Source organism: Peromyscus maniculatus, chromosome 20 (genome assembly GCF_049852395.1).
Source record: "Peromyscus maniculatus bairdii isolate BWxNUB_F1_BW_parent chromosome 20, HU_Pman_BW_mat_3.1, whole genome shotgun sequence".
Classification (NCBI taxonomy): domain Eukaryota; kingdom Metazoa; phylum Chordata; class Mammalia; order Rodentia; family Cricetidae; genus Peromyscus; species Peromyscus maniculatus.
Window position 1 is genome coordinate 23,619,119 of NC_134871.1, and position 15,100 is coordinate 23,634,218.

At 42.6% G+C, this 15,100-nt stretch overlaps 1 protein-coding gene and 1 long non-coding RNA gene across 8 annotated transcripts in view; one reads left to right on the plus strand and one right to left on the minus strand.

Moving 5' to 3' along the window:
* The first annotated feature begins 278 nt into the window (after positions 1–278).
* On the plus strand, positions 279–12,502 carry LOC121824271 (uncharacterized). 5 transcript variants are annotated; one of them, XR_013046367.1, is made up of 3 exons: positions 279–304; positions 4,802–5,233; positions 8,568–12,502. It is a non-coding gene; the product is annotated as an uncharacterized LOC121824271 (long non-coding RNA). The 5 variants fall into 5 exon arrangements; XR_013046366.1 differs by having other exon boundaries at positions 290–409; positions 8,568–12,498; XR_013046365.1 differs by lacking the exon at positions 279–304 and adding an exon at positions 409–788 and having other exon boundaries at positions 4,802–5,869.
* Fzd6 (frizzled class receptor 6) overlaps positions 6,878–15,100 on the minus strand; it is a 36,228-nt gene continuing 28,005 nt past the window's right edge. For all 3 annotated transcript variants that reach the window (XM_076555858.1, XM_076555857.1, XM_076555859.1), the window contains 4 exons: positions 13,756–14,773; positions 11,241–11,389; positions 9,994–10,422; positions 6,878–8,884 (listed from right to left, as the gene is read on the minus strand). In XM_076555858.1, the coding sequence (XP_076411973.1) occupies positions 8,716–8,884; positions 9,994–10,422; positions 11,241–11,389; positions 13,756–14,773 (1,765 nt within the window). In that variant the 3' untranslated portion in view covers positions 6,878–8,715. The remainder of the gene's footprint in view (positions 8,885–9,993; positions 10,423–11,240; positions 11,390–13,755; positions 14,774–15,100) is intronic.

The window sequence follows — 15,100 nt, forward strand, 5'->3', positions numbered from 1 at the left end:
AGAAAATCTTTCTTCAAAGTTTTTCCTAGTCTGTTTCTCTTCTGGGGATGGAAAATGAAGACCTCAGGTTTGGCTCCACACTCAAGCCGTTTCCACAACCTCTTCCCACTGAGCACCGCACACCCCCATTCTTCTGCAGAGGCCCCCAGTGGGCCTCCCTCCTCCAGCAAGGACTCCCAGGAACTCCACTGGGCCACTTCCCACCGCCCTGGGCTCCGGGGGACCGGGACCAGCCTTCTAACACCCCCCCCCCACCCCCCCCCACCCCCCCCCCCCCCGCCTTCTTTCTGGACACATGGCTGTGGTGAGTTAACGGCAGTATGGTTCCCCTGCACACGACAGGTCCCAGTGGCAGCAGCTAAAGGCCTTTGCCACCTGGAATCACAATCGTTGACTTCGACTGTGGGCAGTGAGTTATTGACGATTATGCTTTCCAAGCAGAAAGGAAGCAGCAGGGTTCCGTGTGGTTATTACAAATTACATCTTTCCTTTCCGGGTGGGTGTGCCCACTCACTGTTGCCTTGGCAACGCCGTGCTTTGCAGAGGCAGCGAGTGGACACACCCAGCAGGGGCACATTTCTGGATAGAACAGAGGCAGCAGGAAAATTGATTTTGATGATGGCTGGGAATTCCAAACTGGTTTTACCTGGAAAGTTTAGGTAGGATTTCTTCAGAGTAGTGTAGCAGTTACGGATTCCCAGGGTGCCCTGGGCCTTTAAAATGCCATTCTGTCCCGTGTAAGTTTTGTTGAGGATCTCTGAGAATATATCACCTTATCTTGGATGCCTGTGAGTATAGTTGTACACTGTTCATGCAAACTTTATTGCTACAAATATAAATCCAATGGTCTTGTGCATTTTAATCCAAATTTCTTTAATTGAAAATGCTATGTAATTACATTTAAAATTTTATCTATTTATTTTATGCATATGGGTATTTGGTCTGTATGTATGTCTGTGCACCATATGTATCCCTGATACCTGTGGAGGCTAAAAAGGTGTCAGATCTGCCCTGGGATGGTTGTGAGCCATCCCATGGGTTCTGGGAACCCAACCTGGGTCCTCTGGAGAGTCAACCAGTACTTTTCACCGCAGAGCCATCTCCCCAGTTTCAAAATACTATGTAAGTCTTATAAATTGTTACTTCTAAGTTACTGGGCCCTTTTCAAATTAAAGACTGACTTCATAAAACACACACACACACACACACACACACACACACACACACACACACACACCTGTTTTCTTTCAAATTAAATAATAGTTTAGATATTTCTTCAAAGTATTCACAATGAATGTCTTTAAAATTCAAGCTGACTATTTATAAGTAATAAGCCAATATGTGTATGTGTATATAGTTTACTTTAAATAAATCAATAACATTCAAATTCAGTTATATATTAAATGATATATTGTGACCAAGGAAGGCTATTAAAAGAACTGAAGGATATCATTACATTAGTAGACTTATCAAACACATCGAATTACCCTTTTGAAATGTTGGCTGGTTGTAGACAGAGTTTTCCTGTGCCACAGCTGCTCCCAAATAACCACTCAGAAACTTAATATTAATTGTAAATACTCAGCCAATAGCTCAGGCTTGTTACTAGCTAACTCTTACATTTAAATTAACCCATACTTTTTATTTATGCTTTGCCACATGACTGGTACCTTTTCTCAGTATGACACGCCCATCTTGCTTCTCTCAGGGTCTGCTGGTGACTCCAGACTCCACCCTTCCTCTTCCTAGCATTCTCTGTGTCTGGCTCTTACCCAATCTCTTCCTGACCAGCTATCGGCCAATCAGCTTTTTATTAACAATGAGAGCAATACATATTTCCAGTGTACAAAGGTTGGTCCACAGCAGCTGGCGGCTTGCCAAGCCTGTTTCTCCTGACAAGCGAGCGTCCCCGAATACATTCCTCGGCCCCTCTGGCTGCCGGGTCTGAATTTGTGCCCACATTCTGGTGAATGGAATAGTGATGGAAGTGTGTATCCCTCCAAGGGAAAGGTGATGCAGCCACGGATGGCTGTGGTCAAGGGCAGGGCTGAATAATACCAAGACATCTGTACCTGCTAGGTACAGGTAAGACTTGTACTTCTAAGATTTGGAGGCTTACTAACCATGGCGGCTAGTTTAATGTTAACTAACATTGATAGAAAAATACATGTAGTAACACTTTACACCCATCATTAGTTTTTTGAAAAAATTTTTAGATAGATTATTGTTTTAAAAAATGGATTTATTTTGGTCAGTCGTGCCTCATTTATTATAGAATAGACACTTTTTTTGACTTTTTGAGATAGGGTCTCTCTACATAGGTCTGGCTGAACTTGAACTCACAGAGTGCTGGGATTAAAAACATGTGCCACCACACCTGGCCTAATAGACACTCTTTAAACATGTTTCCACTTATGTACTTTATGTGTATGTTTTGCCTGTATGTCTATGTACCACCTGCACACCAGGTGCCCATAGAGGACAGAAAGCAGCATCAGATCTCCTGGAACTGAGTTAGGAATGGTTGTGGGTGCTGGAACTGAACCCAGGTCCCTCAAAGAACAAAGGCTCCAAACTGCTGAACAATCTCTCCAGTCCCCTAGACACTATTGCTAAAAAGGGGTTGTGTAAGGCCAAGCATGGTGGCGTGGGCCTGTAATCCCAGCATTCAGGAGGTATAGGCAGGACTGCAATCCGGAGGCTAGCCTGGAGTACATGGTGCTTTCTATGTAGGCCACCTTAGGCCAGCGAACCTGTCTCAAAACAAACAAATTCATGGAGTCCAACAATAACTCTCTTCCTCCAAAGGGTTTTCATCTGCTTCTGTCTGTTATGTGTGGGTTCCTCAGGCAGAACTACCTTAATCTAGTGTCAGAGTCTGAGTTTTTTCTCTCCTAACCAGAGAGCGTGAAGTAGTTGTTTTCAGCCTGTTGAGGTCACAATCCTAAATTTATGGCAGGTACTGTCCCTTTTCTCCTTGTCACAACTTCAGTCTCTGAGGCTTTTTCCATAACATGTCCACTTCTCAGCAACACTTCTTATCAGCTAATTGCCCCAGACAAAAGAAGCTGCAAACACGGGCTGGGGAAGGGAATTCCCCTCCTCCCAGATCTTACCCTGACATTTCCTCACTACTCCATCAGCTTTCCAGTATCTGGAAAGCAATATTGCTTCACTGCATCGATTTACTGAGGAGGTTTGTTCAAATGACCCAATCCACTCTTGGAAACAGACACATGGGGTCCTGGTTCCCTTTGTCTTACCTAGCAGGTCTCCCATTGGCTCTAACATGTTATAGAAAACATAGCTACATAATTTATACTTTGGAAAGGAACTGTTGTGGAATATTACTTTAGGCAAAGATGTGTTACATTTATTTTTGATACATTTGTTTAACAATGTAAAGATGTGTTACATTTGTTTATGTTGCATTTAAGATGTAAAGATGTGTTGCATTTGTTTCACCTTGGCTGTTTAAGGCACCTGATTGGTCTAATAAAAAGCTAAATGGCCAATAGCTAGGCAGCAGAGGGATAGGTGGGGCTGGTGGGCAGAGAGAAGAGAGATGGAGAGAACAAGGTTGAAAGAGAGGGAGGAGCCCAAGGCCAGTCAATCAGGCAGCCACCATCCAGCCAGACACAGAGTAGGACTTACCTAATGAAAGAAAGGTAAAAAGACCCAAGGAAAAACATAGATGAAGAGAAACAGGTTAATTTAGTTAATAAAGCTAGCCCAAAATAAGCCTAAACTAAGGCCAAGCATTCATAACTAATAATAAGCCTCTGTGTCATTATTTGAGAGCTGGTCAGTAGCCCAAAAGAAAGCTAGCTACATTTAGCATTCCAACATGTGGCCCAAATTTCACTTAGGGCCTGAGAAAGCTGAAAACAAAACAAAAAAACAAAATCCCAAAATGGATAGGGCTCCTTTGAGAGGCTCTGCATACAGCCAGCACTTGGGTAGGGGGCATGCCAAGTAGAAACAACAAGCTAAGGAAAGACCCCTGCCACAGTGGGGCATTGGCTTCCTAGAGCTGGGATGGTTAAACACAGCTGCCAGTTAAATGGTTCAAGGGCTTAAGGCTCAGCTCTGATGGACGGGGGAGGGGGGGGCAGCCAGCAAAGCCATGGTGGAGGGCCTAGTTATGGCTTAGCAATTTAAGGTTTGGTTTACAGTGTCAGAAAAGTCTAGAGACGGTAATAAAGGCAGGTCCAGATGGAAAAAAAATAATCTAAACAGGTTACAAAGTGTTTAAAAATGTGTGTAGACAGGGCTGGAGAGATGGCTCAGTGGTTAAGAGCACTGGCTGCTCTTCCAGAGGACCCAGGTTTTATTCCCAGCACCCACATGGTAGCTCACAACTGTCTGTAACTCCAGTTCCAGGGGATCTGACACTTTCACACCAATGCATTTCAAATAAATTTGAATAAAAATGTGTGTAGGCTTAAGAAAGAAAAGAAAATGGGTATAGACAGTCATAGAAAAAATAGTTTAAAAATAATAAAGTCTTTAAAGAGAGAGTAAAGTAACATAAAGGGAAAAAGCCAGGTAAAGGTGGAAAACACACAGGGAGTCTGGATCCTGTATGGTGGTGTGTTGGCTTGGAATTTTTTGAGTGCTGATGAGTGAACAACAGCTGCTGAAAGACATGGAATTGTAACAGGAACTGCTAAATTAAACCAGCCTAGATACTTTAAGAATGCCTTAACTTTAAAATGGAATTCAGAAAATGTATTGTGTTGGGGAAGAGTTTATACTTTTGACTCTCTCTCTTTCTCTCTCTCTTTGTTTTTTGAGACAGGGTTTCTCTGTATAGCTTTGCACTTTTCCTGGAACTCGATCTATAGCCCAGATGGGCCTCAAACTCACAGAGATCTGCCTGGCACTGCCTCCTGAGACCACTCCTGCCCTGCCGAGTTTATACTTTTGTTTCCACAGGAAATAAAAACCTGTAGATTCCTTCAAGGTAATAGAGATCAGATTTGAACATGGAAGTCCTCCTGAAAACCTACAGACATAAAGAAATAAACCAAGAAAAACTACAAGTCAGGTGCCATATATACTGATCCCTCTGCATGGAAACAGTTCTGAGACCGGACAACAAATGTTACCACTAGTTCTCTCAGGACTTGATCATTATCTCCATTTTCTCAGAGTCCCCTGGAGATGCCATCACCCTCAGACAACAGGAAGCAGTCTATAGAACACAAGATCCACATTCTCAAGAGGTGGGGTGAGTGGTTTTTGGTCATTTGGTGGGTTGTGGATGTTTGTCATCATTTAGTGAGGATATAAGAATATAGGATAAAAAGACAATTATTAACCTCAAATATTTTACATTGGTACGGATTTTTGTATATTGATACAAATTTAAGGTCATTTTTGTTAGAACATACTCTATATAAGTTTCTACTCTTGTTTAAGACATTTTGGTATATTGATACAAAGTTATTTGGGGTATTGTGCTTATGCAACTCATTAAAAAATATAATGTAATTAAGAAATGCAGGTAGTAGTCAGTCATCTCTAATAATCAAACTTGTAGTCATATTAGGTATGTTTTCAAGGTTAAACAGATACGCTTTAGATAGGTAATCTTCAAATGCTTCAAAGACCTACAGAATATGGCATTTAAAATGTTTTGTTAACATAGGACTTTTTGACAGTGAGATACGTCTGCTCCTGGTAAAATCAATCTAATTCATGAAAGGAAGATGGGTATTGAAGAACCTCCACAAGGGGTTTGCTTTCATTGCGGCAAAACTAGTCATTTGGGCAAGCAACTGCTCTTCCTTGACCACTGACAGTTGCTGTACAAACTGGACATGCAGGACACAAAGTGACTGCTGAACTTAAAAAAAAAAAAAAGGTAGGACAGTCCTTCAAAATTCCTACTTCACAGAAAAGTCTGCTGGATATTCTAGGCCTGCAGGCCAAAGATGGATGCCCGACATTGCAGAGGAATCGGGGTGACTGTCCAGGCAGCCGTTGTCTCTGTTGTTTCTATAGTTTTGGAAACTGCTTGTTCTTCACTTCCTGTTTACTCGGGTAATATTATATCCTTCTGGGGTCTTCGACGGAGGTGAAGACTGCATAGTCATAGTTACAGTTCTCATTAGTTATGATAGGACGTAAACTAAGTACAGCGCTTTGGTTCATCAAGATAGGATAGATAATAGAGTGCTTTTTCCAAATTTGCCAAATGCAAAGGGACTGAATATTATAAATATAATTCTTACTTGATAACTGTTTACTGTATATAATTTTACTGTTAAGTTAAAACCTTCCTTTTTAGAGAAAAGGGGGAAATGTGGACTATTACTTGAACTATGTAAAGATGCTTTACATTTGTTTATGCTGCATTTGTTTAGCAGTGTAAGTATGTGTTGCTTTGTCTGCCTAAGGCACGGTATTGGTCTAATAAAAAGCTGAATAACAATAGCTAGGCAGTAGAGGGATAGGCGGGGCTGGCGGGCAGAGAGAATAAGGAGGAGGAGAAATAGAGGCTCAAGAGAGAGAAAAAGAGGGAGAAAGAGAGGGAGATGCCTGGGGCCAGCCAGGGAGTAGGACATACAGAATGAAAGAAAAGTAAAAAGCCCTGAGGCCAAACATAGATGAATTTAAGTTTAAAAAGCTATCCCAAAACAAGCCTAAACTAAGGCCAAGCATTCAAAACTAATAAGAAGTCTCTGTGTCATGATTTGGGAGCTGGTTGGTGGCCCAAAAGAAAGCCTGCTGCAAGAAACTGTGACAGAAAGCAAATACCCTTCCTCAGTTAAAAAGGAACTTCTGGTTTATTAGTTATGCCATCATTAACCTGAAAGAATTACACGATTTCCTGTGTCAGTACTATACATCTCAACACAAAACACAATACTTTGTACAAAGAAAATTTTATTGATGAAAAGATCACACAAAGTTCTTGTGTACAAAGTTTACAAATGTGGAAAAGTTAGTATTTACAACATTTTCCATACAGTACATAATTTTAATTTAAACTTTAGCAGAAGGTCTGACAGGCCCAAAGCACCCAAGAAAATGTTGCTCAGGAAATAATACTTAATGAGAAACAAAACTAAGGAAATTCCTTATTATTTTCAAGTGTGTTGTTCAAACCACATTATGTTTCACTACTATTGCTAGAACTTTCTTTTGCAAGTTCAGTTGCGGACATGAATTTTGCATAGCATCTGAGAAAGATACAATACAATGTGTCTGTAGTAGTATAAAAATTTAAGTTTAAATTTTAAAAAAGAATGAAATCTGGGTGTGGTGGCTCAAGTCTTTAATCCCAGCACTCGGGAGACAGAGGTAGGTGGCACTCTGTGAGTTTAAGGCCAGCCTGGTCTACATACTGAGTTCCAGGACAGTTGGATAGAGCTACATAGCAAGACCCTGTCTCAAAAAGATAAAAAATAATAAAATAGAAAAGTATGAGCAACTATAAATGGCCATAATTCAATCTTGAGTGGTCATAAAACCTTAAAAAAAAGGAACTCAATAGCTTTGTGTAATTTATAAAGATTTACAAGTGAGGGGTTGGGGATTTAGCTCAGTGGTAGAGTCGCAAGGCCTTGGGTTTGGTCCTCAGCTCCAGAAAAAAAAAAAAAATTTACAAGTGAAAGCTTGCCAGTCAGAGACAGACAGCAGGAGGCAGGACAACAAGGAGGACACAATCTCCACAGCATCTCCACAGAGACCTGTGAAACTCTTCACATGTCAACACTCACAAAACTCACAGGTAAGGTACTGTGGAGGGGCTTTGAAAGGTAAATGCTTCTTACAAACCTCTCAGTGTAATACCTAGTGTTTATTGGTGGTGGCGCACGCCTTTAATCCCAGCACTCGGGAGGCAGAGGCAGGTGGATCTCTGTGAGTTCAAGGCCAGCCTGGTCTACAGAGTGAGATCCAGGAAAGGCGCAAAGCTACACAGAGAAACCCTGTCTCGAAAAACAAAACAAACAAACAAACAAAGAATGCTGTTTTACAAGTTTCTTAAAAATTCAGTGTAACAGCTACCATAATAGCAAAAGTTCAAATGCATATAAGTGTGTTTTCATATATATATGTATATATATATATACATATACACACATAAAGGTTCAATGATAACTTTTAAATACTTCAGAAAAATCCTGGTTTATATCAAAAGAATGAAACAGCATAAAATATCTTAAAATACTTTAAAGAAAGAATCTTCATAAATAGAAGGAAGATTCCTCTAATGCCCTCCCCACCGCCTACAGTTTGAAAATGTTATTAACCTGGATATTTTTGGTTTTTCAGGTATGAATGCATTGCATTACTCTTGAAATCAGCCCCCCCTCCCCCAGTATAACAGTAGACAAACAGCCAGTGGTGCTGGCGCACACCTTTAATCCCAGCAAGGCAGGCAGATCTCGGTGAGTTCGAGGCCAGCCTGGTCTACAGAGTGAGCTCCAGGACAGCCAGGGATACAAAGAGAAGCCCTGTCTCAAACAAACGAACAAACAAACAAACAACTAGACAGTAGACAAAGCTGGTTTAAGTGCAAAAGAAGAATGTAACCGTGATTTTTCTTTTTGCAGGGCTGGGAGATGAACCCAGGTCCTTAAGTATTCCGGGTGAATGCTCTACCACTGAGCTGCTCTGGCAGTGGTTTTTTTAAAAAGACAAAGGCATTGTCATCTCCAGTGTAATAAGAACTGACTTCAGGGTAACGAGATAAAAGTCTCTTCAAGTGTCTGAACGCCCGGCAGCACCCTGCTCTTTTCTACCTGCAGAAGCCGAGTGAACAAGCAGAGATGTGGAACCTTTGAGGCTGCCTGGTTCTGAAGAACTGGGGACCTGCAGATTGCTGCACTTCACTAGGCCAGTTTCAGTGATGTCACTCTTCGGACTCACCCTAGAAAAAAAGAAAGTTGACACGTATATATGTGGAAGCACAAGAGGATGTCAATCCTCCTCCTAACTGTGGCTCATTTACCCCCAAGCAGCTCTGACCTCTATCAGAAGACAATCCACTAAAGCTTTTGGGTAACACTTCAAATTACAAACACCTTTTCTCAGATACAACCTTTGCTGACTTCAGAAACTTTACTCAGTGCTGTCCTGTACGGCGGAGCACAATGTATCTCACAGGGAACACAACTCCTCGGGCAGATTCCTGCTCCCAGCTTAGTGATTCCTTAGCAGTATTAAAACACAGCCTAAGAGTTTAGGAATACAATGATGACCAAGACCTCAGCTCCAATCCCATGGAGGATAAAGCATCTAGCTAGCTACAGCCGGGTACACGGAAGCATTATGGGAACACAAAGTATATTCAGACCTGTCTGAGAGGGCTTAGGACAACCTTAAGGTCTTGCTGTAGTTAGCTGTCAACATTCTGAGAAAAAACAAAAACAAAAACCATAACCAATCCTGTGCTTTGGTTACTTTTGTCCATTGGGAAAAATCCACCATATTTTTTCATATTCAGAAGCTAAAAACTTATGATTATCTTTGTATAAAACAGCACCTTAGATACAGAGTGAAATAATGTGTTTTGTTTCCTCGAGATGTTTCTTTCTTGCTACTATTATAGCCCAGGCTGGCCTTGAACTTGCTTGTGTGTAACCTGGGTTGGCCTCAAATTCATGACCCTTGTAACTCCAACTTCCCAGCACTGGGATTACAGGCATGTACCACTATGCTCAGCTATGATGTATGATGATAGTTTGGCCTGTACTTCAGATGTACTTTAAACACTTACCTAATGTCAAATAACTCGTAACAATTATCATAAGAAATGAATATCACTTTCCAACTTGAACTCCTACATTAAGACTCTTCTTAAAGCTAAGAATTGAACTATTCAGTAGCATATTTATTGGTTGAAACCAAACTTCCTTGAATTAAAAGTAAAGGTATCTCATCATAAAATGCTTTTGTCCCAGATGCAGTACGTGCCAATAAAAAATGGGTAAGGCTCTATTTCGAATCACACCAACTCAGAAGCACAGCTGACCTCACCTTCCTTCACTCGGAGCCCCCTCCGACACACTGCTTTTCTCCTTCCCACTGCCGGCTCGGCCGTTCCTGTCGCTCTGCTCCCCGGAGAGCTTGGAGCTGGACGCTGCGGGGGAAACAGGTTCTCCACAGTCCCGGTCCTTTGCTCTGGGCGGGTTTGCTCTGTCTGCTCTCACCTCCTTCACAGATGCTTCAGGGGAGGTCTGGACTTCTGTGGAAGTTTCCTGTCCTAAGTAGTCGTGGTCAGCGATCGCCACAGCAGAGGTGCCGTGGTCTGCCGTCACGCCTGTGCTGGTCCCCATGGACTTGGAAATGACCTTCAGCTTATGTGACCCTGGCTTGTAGTGCTTCTGCTTGTGTTTCACTTTGGAATTGTGCTTCAGGAAAAACTCACAGGACTCCTGCAGCACTCTCCGGCTTTCGCTGATGGGGCTGCGGGGAAGGAAAGCCAGGGGAGAATTTGCTCAGGCCATCTCAAGTGTTACAGACAGACGCCTTAGTTAGAAGCTCTGTCCGGTCTGTAGCATTTATAAAATCTGGGATTCCTAGATCCTGAAATCTTTCGCGCAAACACCTTCTTTGCTTTTGCTAAGAGAAGCAGCACACTGGTGAGAAATTAAACAGTCAAAAACCAAAGACTGAAGGCAAGGAAATACAATCATCCCAATGAGACTGACTGTATTTGTATCACACAAATTTGCTGAACATGGGGGTAAGCCAGAAGAAAGAGGGCACAGTATAATCAATGACCCTGTCTTCTAACATTAAAGTTGACAAGTTATAGTAAAGTTAGTATGGATACATAAATATGAGATACACACTGATAACATGAAAATAATAAAGCCCAGTTAAATGAAATTTTCAGTTTTCAAAAATTATTAGTGGAAAAGCATATAGTTCTGAATTAAAATATTTTGGAGACAGGGTCTTGCTATCCCAATGAGCCTCAAATTTGCCACCTTCCTGCCTCTAGCCACCAAGTGTGGGGGCTACAGGTAGGCCCCACTTGTCCATCTATAGTTATGAAGTCTGTAACACAAAGAGTGTGATAATAAAATCAGTGGGAAATAAAAAAATCTACAGCACATTATACACAATATATATAAAGAACCAAAATGAACTATCTACTCCTAAGTAAGTATTGATATTACAGAATATCAATGTTTTGAACTGTTATGACTTTAGGTAAAAAACATGGGTATTTTGTTTGTTTACTTTAAACCGATCTTAGGATGGACAGCCGCACTTACTCTCGCTTGCGGTTCCGTTTGAAGAACCCGGCCCACTCTGCGCATGTCTTTTTACTTCCAACCCAGAAGACCGCAGAGATGCCAACAATTAATGTCATCAGGTATTTGATCATAAATAAAGCCAATTCTGGTCGAGCTTCTGTGTTTGCCTACAAAAACAAAATAAATAATAACATATTTAAAATGTAAAGAAAAGTCTGCATTGTCAAAGTAAAGTTGGAGCAAATTATAAATCTTCAGTCTGTTTTACTGCAAAAGGTTTGAATAAATAATATAAGGAACAACGTTTTAAGTTCAATACATTTTTATGAAGTTCTGAACAAGGAACTTATATGTATATCAAAATATGGCTCTCACAGAGAAAAATACTTACGATTTTCAGAATCTTTGCATGACCTCTTGACCTTTCCCTCTCCTATTGGTAGAGTGGCCTCTCATAACTGCTAAAATATTTGTCTGTAAGTGTTTAACTATTTCCCTTCACTATGTCTACGTTTAAGACATATTTAGGGGCCGGAGGGACGGCTCAGCGGCTGGGAGCACTGACGGCTCAGCGGCTGGGAGCACTGACGGCTCAGCGGCTGGGAGCACTGACGGCTCAGCGGCTGGGAGCACTGACGGCTCAGCGGCTGGGAGCACTGACGGCTCAGCGGCTGGGAGCACTGACGGCTCAGCGGCTGGGAGCACTGACGGCTCAGCGGCTGGGAGCACTGACGGCTCAGCAGCGGGAGCACTGAAGGCTCAGCAGCGGGAGCACTGACGGCTCAGCAGCGGGAGCACTGAAGGCTCAGCAGCGGGAGCACTGACGGCTCAGCAGCGGGAGCACTGGCGGCTCAGCAGCGGGAGCACTGAAGGCTCAGCAGCGGGAGCACTGAAGGCTCAGCGGCTGGGAGCACCGGCTGCCCTTGCAGAGGACTCAGGCTCAGGTCCCAGCACCACGTGGTGGTCACGACCATCCACAGCTCTGCTCCAGCGCCCTCTCCTGTCCTCTGTGGCACCGAGCGTGCATGTGGCCATATCCACACATGCTGGCAAACACTCATCTGCATAAAAAGGAAAAACTAAAAACTAATCAAACTCTTATTTTCTAGTCCTTCTGCACCAGTGCACATGATATTAAAATTTGTTTGGCTGCCACAAAACAAATATTAGTAAGATGTGAAAATGTAGAAATTTCATAAAAAGTAAAATCATACTGTTGTTTAAAGCATACATTTTCAAATACTATAGTAAGTGTTCAAGTATAAAAGTATTGCACAGATTGCATTGTATCTTGTTTTTTGTGCCAATCAATATGCCTAGGAGCCCCACGCACACCAGCAGACAGAGCTCTGCTTTCCAAGGCTTGCTCCTTTGTGAGTTCTACCTCACTCAACCAGCCCCTATTGCAGCATCCTTAGGTTACTTCCCTAAGTAACCAACTGTTCCAATTGCAAAAAATGCTGCAGTGCTCATTCTTATAGATTTAAATGGTTCTATAGGAGGAGCCAAAGAACAGGAAGAACAGGGAGAGAGGGAGGGAGGGAGGGAGAGAGGGAGGGAGGGAGGGAAGGAGGGAGGGAGGGAGGGAGGGAGGGAGGGAGGGAGGGAGGGAGGGAGGGAGGGAGAGAAGCTGTCCAATACATCCCAGGACCTTACTCACACTATGCGAGGGCTCTGCCACTAAGCTACATCCCAGCCAGGCAGAACCCTCAATTTTAATTAATTTATTTGAGACAGTCTTACTATATTGCCCAGGCTGACTTCAAACTCAACCATTCTTCTACCTCAGCCTCCTAAGTATAGGCATACTGCATACTGTTAAAATTTATTTTACTTAAAAATATATTTTCATGAATATATTTACCATTTTTCATTTTAAAAACAGCACCTTATACTAATCATAAGCACCAGAGCCACATGAAACCTATTTTCAATTGTGTGGTTTTTCTCCGTTAAGAATGACAGGATGGGATGGGCAGAAATCAAGTTCTGTTTTTAGAAGCACACACTGCACAAAAGGTTAAACCCAAACACGGTTTCCTACCAAAGGAGTTGGGAAAAAAACAGTAAACCTCTCCAGTTCAGGAGAACTTACTTTTCCTTTTATCCCTCTGGTGAGGCCTATTCTTCATGACTGTTAATCTGCTTTTATAACCCAATTTAATTGTTGTTTTCAATTCAATGCTTAAAATAACTACAGGAGACTCACTGTATCATAACTGTAATTAGAACTACTGCTGGAGGAGTGAACTCAGCCTGTCACCCAGCCTGACTGGCACACAGGGAGGGACTTCAGTCTGTCACCCAGCCTGACCGGCACACAGGGAGGGACTTCAGTCTGTCACCCAGCCTGACCGGCACACAGGGAGGGACTTCAGCCTGTCACCCAGCCTGACTGGCACACAGGGAAGGACTCCCTGTGTCTGTTAGGTCTTCTCAAACCGAAGTCTAATTTTCTGACCATGACTAATACAAGTGCATTTCCAGGAACACGAAAAGTAAATAGAGGCATAATCCAAATGACAGCTCCTACCTGATAAGGGCACGGGATGCGGTACTGGCGACAATGATCGGAGAACCAAGTTATCTCCCAGGTGATCCTGTTCACTAGTTCATAGACATAGCAACCAAGAAGTGTCACTAAGGGCACAAGATACAGGCCACTGAAGACTCCGATTCGAATCATGAATTTCTTCAGTTTCTCTTGGTTCCGGCCATCATGTTGTATAACTTGTCGAACATGATTTAAGGAAATGATGCCAGCTAAGAGGAGAGACAGCCCAACAAACACACAGAGGCACAGAGGCAAGAGGACAAAGTACCGCGAGGCATCCAGGTCATAGAGGCCCACGAAGCAAACCCCGCTAATGTTGTCCCCCTCGACTTTGTTCATAGCGAGCAGCAGGACGGTCAGGAAGCCGGGCATCCCCCAGGCAACCGCATGGAACCACACCGCCTTCTGCTCGATGGCTTCACAACTCCACTTTCTTCCTGCGGCTAGGAACCAAGTGATGGTGAGAATCACCCACCACACAGTGCCAGCCATTGTGAAAAAATACAAAAACATAAACACCACGCTGCAAGCCTTATTCTTGGAGCCCAGAACGACCGTATTCCCGAGCTCCGGCTTCTCGTCTGCCTTATTACAAGCTGTGCTATTGCCCAGCAAAAACCCAACAAAGTACATGAGAGAGACAATGCTGTAGCAGACAGAGTAGTAGATAATTGGTCTCTCTGGGTATCTGAATCTTCTAACATCAATTAAAAATGTAAGAAATGTGAACAGAGTTGCACAAAGACAAAATATTGAAACTATTCCTATGAAACTTTTGGCAAAGTCCAGCTCATCACTTTTAAAATACATGTTGGGGCACGGAGGGGCACACTGGTCAATCCCCAGGAACTTATAGCCTTGCTCTCCTGAAACCTTGAGATGCTTTGGGCACCAAAAGCCAATGTCTCTTGGGACTTGTTCAGTTTTCCTCTGAGGACCAAGGAGCTCTGTGTGTGGATCAGGAGTTATGGGACCAGAGTCATCACAGTGTGGCAATCTGTAAAGATCACAAAAACTCAATATATGAGGTCATCAGTCTTTAAATACTATTTTCCATTAATTCTTTTGAATTTCATACATGCATACAAAGAATTCTGATCATATTCACCTCTCTGTCCCCTAACTCCTCTCAGACCCACCCCCACTTTATCTTACACTTACCCAGGATAAACCATGGTCTTGTTGCATTCACAGTTGATAGGAGACATGTAAGGCTGAGTGATTCAGGGCTGGTTAGAGTTTTGAAATTGACTAAAAACTATGGTTGTTCACAAAGCCTCAGCTCACTTAAATATATCAACATGTAGATAGAAAATCATAAAAA